Raw genomic sequence first — 7,294 nt, 5'->3', positions numbered from 1 at the left:
AACCAATTAATCAGATGTCAATACAACTAATCAAGTCACTTTTATGTAGAGATGAGTAGTACTCATTAAAGGATCTGAAAATGGATCCAAAAACCACTCATTAAAGGCAAATATTGTAGGACACATGTATCATCTTTCTCATCAAGCAAATAAAGGAAACGAAAAACACACCCAGAAAGAGAGAAGCTTCTTCTTCTCAACACTTATGGTGAAGATTTGTTACATATTTTGCCAAAAACTTGTATAATTGCATATGATGTATCATCATATCGATCATGTATCTCTTACACTCTTTATGAACTGTGCTAATGTTTTACACCGAATTAAGATACTCCACCTAATATTACAGGACCCAAATTTTAACTTCCTAAAACAAAATCCGAAATCAAGAACAGAGACTGTGATCGAAAAGACCAAAAAAAACGCAGGTGACCAATTCGAAACCGCCAAAACATATGCTTCCTTTGCATTTGCATGAAGCCCATTTGTAATTACTTCTCTTACCTCTACCTTCCACTTGTCAAAACCAAACCCCAGATTAACCATACTTGATGATTACGCTTTTCCCTTCAATTTCCCGAAGCCAAATCCGAGAGTCAGTTCCAGCCCGACCTCCTCTTCATCACCATTTCCAACCGGGTCCGGTTTGCCCTGGTTCATCTCCCACGGAGCCTCCACTGTTTCCACTGACTGCATGCTTCTCTCACCTCCTCCTCCACTAGAACACTGGCCAAACTCAAGCGGGTTGACCCGACCCCATTCCGCCGCCGCCTCCGTGATCGAGCCGAGCTGGACTTTCGACCTGGACCTCTTGAACCGGTTCCGGGTCTTACCCAAGCTAGTGTCCTTGGACACGTGGCGTATGTCACAGGAGTTGACAGGAGGGAAAGGGTTCAGGTATGGGACTGGCTCATTGTTTTCCACGATCGGCAAGCCGGCGAGCACAGCGTCGACTGCAGCCTGGCATTGGGCCCAGTTCCCGGAGGAGAGCAAACCCACCGACCCAAAAGTCGGGTTCACGATCCTTCCGCATGCCTCGTACAGGAGTGATTTGAAAATCCCTGTTGAGAATCCAACACAATCACAACATTGATTAATGGAAATCTGAAACCGAAAAAGGTAAAAGGTCTTGAAAAAGAGGGTGCATTTTGATGTGTAACCTGGGCGCTGGTGCTGTGCTCCGGCATTGATGAGGTTGAGAAGCCCGGCACGGCCGTAGAACTTGGCCAAGAAAAGGGTGGCATTGGCTTGGGATTCCGGCGATTTGATCCACTCAATGCAGGGTCGGATTTCGCAGTTCTCACTGCAACCTTTGCGAAGAACCCTACAGCCATTGCAGCTAGTCCTCATGGCTCAATTTTCAAACCCCTAGACACTCCCTTCGAGACTAATTAATTGAGATTAGAGAAGAGAGGCTCATGAAACTACGGAGTAGTACGGAAATGAACAGAGGTGGAGAGGGTGTATTTATGAGCAGAGTTGGTGAGGGCAAAACGGGAAATGTGTTTGGGCGCAGTTGTTTCCTGAGGAGTGTGGGATTTGAAACCAGCGGTTTGGAAGGTACCTTTTCCCAGGAAGGCAAAAGACCTCAAGAAAAACCGGAAAATCCAGCTGCACTGTTTTTACGTTTTCTTCTTTCAGCAAAACCCTGCATGCAGAACTTTATTACAGACCAAACCAAGGGAATATTGAGCAGATTAAGTAATCAACTGCTCTTTGCTTTTATGGTTATACGCGGCGGTAAAACAATCCCACTCATAAACACGATGGATTCCAGGAGTTATGTGTTTCACGGTATAGATTACCAGAAATGGGAAGAAAACCTTTTGACCGTAAACTCTCTGTATTTTGATTTTAGTATATAGAAAATATGGTGATTTGTAGCATAAATGTGAGAATTATGCCAAGCAGGAAATCAGTGACTCTTGGTTATTAGATTTTTACTCATCTGAAATGTAGTAGGTTGTGCACGGGGGTAAAAGACACAACTTATTTTAAATAATCTACCATGTTAGGAAAATCTATAAGTACGTTATGTTAAAGATAAAGTATAAATTCTACTAGCCATTTGTTAATTAGATTACAAAAGTTCATTACAAACCACAGCAATGTAATCAGGGAGCGCACATATTGTTGCGTATCGTGTTTTATATATAAATCAATGAGCGGTGTCTTTGATTAAAAGTAAATTTGAAATGGATCGAAGAAAGTGGTCAGCTATTTAAGCACTGCTAATTTAAGACATTTTCGATTCCAAGTTTGCTATATTAAAGTTGTTCGATGCAGTCTGTGTATATTTTCTTGGTGATTTACTGTCTTTAACGGTCAAACAACAATTGAAAATTCATTAAATTAAATTTTAACACAATTTTAAATTTTAAATTCTATAGATATCTAAAATATATACAAGTCATGGACATGGATGAATATAACTTGTAGACATATAAGACCAAATGTATTCTTACAAAAATAATGTACGCAAGATGCAGGTCGAGATCTCTAGTGTCCTAACAAACGGTTTGTGCCATCAAGGTTTTACCTAGTTAGATTATAAGAGCAGTGACTTTTCATTCTTTTAGAAGCATCATGCGCTCTATGCATGTGGTGACTCCCAAAACGATGGTACGTGGATGTTCAAACAAGAGAGTTTTGATGATGGTTTCTTCAACATCATGTACCCCTGAATTTTGTTTAGGTATGAGTGGAAATTAATCCACGGATTGCCGGCAGCGCTCACAGCGGCAGCAAATGCAGGAAAGGATGTGGAAACAATTGACCATGTTCTACAAGTGGATTACGCTAACTGGTTTTAATCGGGGAGTCATAGGCGGAGCTATGCATAGGCCAAAAGTGGCCATGGCACCCCCCAAGCTAGCTCTTTCCTCTACATGTATTTTATCAGTTGAAACTAGTTAATTCACTTTATATATGTGATCATCTTACACATTGACACTTCTCAATCCTAAAGTTTGGCTTCGCCACTGGGGGGAGTGGTGTGTGCCCCCTTACTCTGCCGCTCAATGATCTTGAACGGCTTGAGAGGAAAATTAACGTTTCCCATGTTGACGTTCTTTTGGGGTTGTATTAGGGGTCGTCAAAAAACCCGCCCTCCCCGGCCTAACCCGAGCCCGTAGGGGTAGGGCCGGGCTAGGCCTCAAACATGTTTTTTTAATTTTAGGGCCTGACCAGGCTGGGCTATTCAAAAAAATCAAAGCCCACGGTCCCAAGCCTTACGAGCTTATTAGGGCCAGGCCGGGCCTATTATATACATATATTTAATAGAATTTTATCAAATAAAATAAAAAACTATAAAAAAGTTAAGATTTGTTAATGACTGAACTAAATGTAATAAAAAATCAACATAAAAAATGACTTAATTCATTAATTAGTTCACATATTTAACTACTAACTCTATAAAAAATATTAATAAAACAATTCAAAGGGCTTTAAGACGGGCTTTTAGGAGGGCTTTTTAGGGCCGGGCCGAGGCTTTGAACCCTTCGCCCTAGCCCGGCCTCATGCCCTATGGGCCGGGCTGAGATGAGCTTTTCTGTGGGCCGGGCTGGGCTTTAGCCCTTCGGGCCCACAGGCTTTTAGGCCTGCAAGCCAAATGATGACCCCTAGGTTGTATCACTACAAGTGTTAGCTCGGTGCTAGCGTGACTGCATAATGATTAATCATAGGTGCCCTTTGTCCCTGTGAGAATTGGAAGTGATACCGGTGTCGGCTACTATCCCGGCAGCCCCAACAATAGTGTTTAGGGAAAACGTCCAGGCCTCCCTCGGTCCCTCCTCTCTTTACCCCTTCTCTGGCATCGCTCATGCCCAATGAAAATAGATCGATTAACATTCGGGAGGTGCTTGCTTTTACCTCCCTAACTAAGATCATAGGGGTGCGTCGATGAAGAAAATATGAGGAGCCTAAGGGTGAGAAACGTCCTAAGCATGTGTTATCGGTGATCCCGCTCTTCTTGAATTAAAAAGACCTAGATTTTTCTACTGATGGTGGACTATATATGGGTCGTCAGGTCTGCGAAATAGCGTTGGGCCTAATTTTTAGATGGTTTTTTTAGGATATATATATCTGATGGTAGCTTTGGGCTTTACCATAGAACTTGGGACTTGGCTTTTTAGTTTGGAAAAGAAAAAGGCTGAGAAGCTTTTGTTGTCAAAGTTGGTAGTTGTACGTGTGATCAATCTTCATGGGGAGTAGCTTTACATTAGGGTGTTAAGTTTATGTGAATCTGAAAAACTTATATGAGACGTTCGATGTTTTTCTAGTTCTTTGATTGTACCACAATAGCGTGTTTTTTTTATCAGGTAAACAACTTAAATATTACAATTTTGTGAGTCGAACTCACAACTTTTCACTTATTAAGGGGAGACTATGCCGCTAGACCAAACAGTACTGGACCACAATAGGTGCTTAGGTGCTGGCACTTTGTTTTAGTTAAAATATTTATTCAAACATCAAATTTTATTCTTAAATGTAATTTTAACACAAAGACGTGAATAATTTACAACTCCTTGTTCCTTTTTGTTTAATCTCTCCTCTCTCTTATCTATTGGTGTCAATCCGCGATATGCTCTCAAAAAACTTATTCTCTCTAGCGGTGTGTCTCTTCGCGCTCTCTCTAGTGCCACCTTTGTTTGATGGCGGTGAAACCAACAACATCAGCCGACTTGCAACCTCGAGGCATCTCTGCCACACTACTAATCCTCTCAGCCCTTTCCTTTAGCTTCACCAAAATCTAATTTATTGGGAAGGAAAATGACATGATCGTGGTGACGAGACTTCGCATCCTATACATGGTTTTGATCGGTTGTTATGGAAACCACCTCCAAGATCTAGACTCAAGTTAAAATCAAATGCATCTACATTTGACGGCGCGCGGCCAGAAGGCTGAGTCGCAACCATGTCAACCTCTAGCTAGCTGTTGCGAGCCACGGCCATGGTTGATGTTTGTAGGATGGACGACGAGAATCCAACCCAATTGGTCACCAAAATCAAGGAACCGAACTCGACTGGGGAGGCAGCATGAACAGAATGGTCAAGGGCTTTGAAGGCCGGTCTGTTTTTGGTAGTCGGCTAGGAAGGTGAGGATGCAATGACGGCTAGACCTGTAAATGGACCGGATCAACATAGATATGTACCCGTTTAATAAATTAAAATTTTGGATCCTGACCCAACCCTTTACCCGCCGGATCTTTGATAACTCGATCCAAATTCGTATCCAGCGGGTTAACGGATACCTGACCCGTTAATCCGATCCGTTTATAAAAATAAATGTTTTAAAAATTTGAATGGGGTTGGGCTCTTAGGCCTGAGTCTAGACTTAAGCCCAAACAAGCTTAGTTTTGGAATTAGGTCTTCGAGCTTGATTTCAAACTAGAAGTGGCCTAAAATTGTGTGTGGTTTTAGCCTGCTGGCTAATACGATCTTAGATCAATGAGATGGTTGGTATATATGTACTTGAAGCACCGCAATCAGGCCCGGGCCTGTGATTTTTATACCTGAGTCGAACTTTTAAAATTGGGCCCTCAAAATATAGTATTCATTCAATTTTATTTTCTCTTTTTAAGAAACACAAAAAAATTTCATGAACTAAAACTATAAACTCAAATCTAACAACAAAAAACATTAGAAATCCTATTAAAAATCTTATTTATACAACAAATCTCTTAATTAGGCTCCTCATTTTTCTAAAATGGCAACTAAGGATAGTAATATAATGAGTAAGATTTTATATTCATTTTTCTCTTTTGTAATATAACACCACCGTAATTGGATGCTGTTAATTATTTTTGATTGTTTTTAACTAAACTAATGTAATCACACAAAGAGAAAAGAAAATTTTGGGCCCCTTAAGGTTTTGGGTCTCAGTCCATCAACTCTTAAGACTCTATTCAGGTACGGGTCTGATCGCAATTGAGCGCTCATGCGTTAGTATGTACTAGCTCTAGTATAGGATTTTATTCTTTGTTAGACACACAAAATAAGTGACCGAAAATTTACATGTAATGGCACTTTGCCATTTTGGCCTGAGTTTTAGTATATTGATGATTTAATTTAAAAAAAAAAAAAGACTTGAATAATTAAATGTTTGTTAACATTCTCAGAAAATAAAAATTTAATGTTTGTTAATATGGAGCAACATGTCTTTTCCGAGTGTACAAAGTAATTAAAATTAATGGTGCCTTGTGCTCATATGATTTATATGTGCTGCATTTTCATTGTGATGAATCGAGGAATGTGGCATGAGTCATGAGACATGAAGCATTGGGCATGAGGCATGAGGCATGAAGAGGGCATGAGGCATGCGAGGGAATTGGATAAAGAGGATAAGGTAATATTCTTGGGAAAACTGGTACATGTCCTTTATTTGGAGGAACTTGCTTCGATTTGATTTCTCTCTAATGAAGAAGGACAGACAAGTGAGACAGCAGCTTGGCAAAAGGGAAAATTACGCTAGGGCATCTAAGAAAATTTAATTAAGTAGAGGTTCTACGTTCCAATTACCTCTTTTTTGTAAAAAAGAAAAGAAAAGGGAATTTTATTGATTGAAAAAAATCATACAACTGGCTTTCTCGCTCAATCTAAGAGATTTGAAGATCATCTATTGTGGGAATGTATGTTGTGCAACACGACATAGCATATATACACTAATAAGAGGGCGATTGCATGTGCTTTGCACGGGGGGCTGATTTTGGAAAGTTGTCTCTGGAAAGCAGGCTGCATGTTATATACCAGAACTTTCCATCTATTGTATATAGTTGCTCAAGTAGTGCAACCACCGCACATTTGACAATGACTCTTAAAAACTCATACACCTTAAACAAAGAAAACACATTATTTAATCCAACAATATATCTACCTAGCCCTAATGGTATTTAGACCGTGTACAGATTAAAGAACAAGGGAAACAAGATTGATGTCCACTCCCCCTAAAAATAAGGCACTACTAGACCAAAAACAAAAATACAAAAATGTAATAAAATAAAAATAGACTATGGGCCTAATGCAAAGCTCTTGCCCAAGATACCAATGCAAGCCCGAGGCCCTAGAACTAACAAAACCCTAGGCTCCAAATCACCTCTCTGACCGGAGAGACGACGCCGCGCCGATCCACCGCTATGAAAACCACAAAGCAACCAAACACCACGCATCCACATCAAACTCAAACAAGCACCAAACCTAAAATTGCAAGTTATGATATTTTTTTTTTCTAAGAAAGGAACATCAAACTATATAGTAATCAAATATAGTTAACAAACACAATACGCCTTTGTGTGCT

At 40.2% G+C, this 7,294-nt stretch overlaps 1 protein-coding gene across 1 annotated transcript; it reads right to left on the bottom strand.

The window, feature by feature from the left end:
• Positions 1–535: 535 nt before the first annotated feature.
• LOC101291724 (LOB domain-containing protein 42-like) lies at positions 536–1,350 on the bottom strand. The gene is made up of 2 exons (XM_004299029.1): positions 1,161–1,350; positions 536–1,061 (listed from the first exon to the last, which is right to left on the bottom strand). Exons 1-2 carry the CDS (start codon positions 1,348–1,350, stop codon positions 556–558), a joined length of 696 nt encoding a protein of 231 aa, XP_004299077.1. The 3' UTR covers positions 536–555.
• Positions 1,351–7,294: the final 5,944 nt, after the last annotated feature.

Source organism: Fragaria vesca, linkage group LG5 (assembly GCF_000184155.1).
Source record: "Fragaria vesca subsp. vesca linkage group LG5, FraVesHawaii_1.0, whole genome shotgun sequence".
NCBI lineage: Eukaryota > Viridiplantae > Streptophyta > Magnoliopsida > Rosales > Rosaceae > Fragaria > Fragaria vesca.
Note: the sequence above shows the minus strand (reverse complement) of the source record. Positions and strands in the feature narration are given on the sequence as shown.

Bases quoted from the DNA above. Each gene is read 5' to 3' on its own strand.
- LOC101291724 (XM_004299029.1), bottom strand. From the start codon at position 1,350: ATGAGGACTAGCTGCAATGGCTGTAGGGTTCTTCGCAAAGGTTGCAGT. The intron at 1,062-1,160 runs GTTACACATCAA...GATTCTCAACAG, and splicing joins AGCACAGCACCAGCGCCCAG to GGATTTTCAAATCACTCCTG.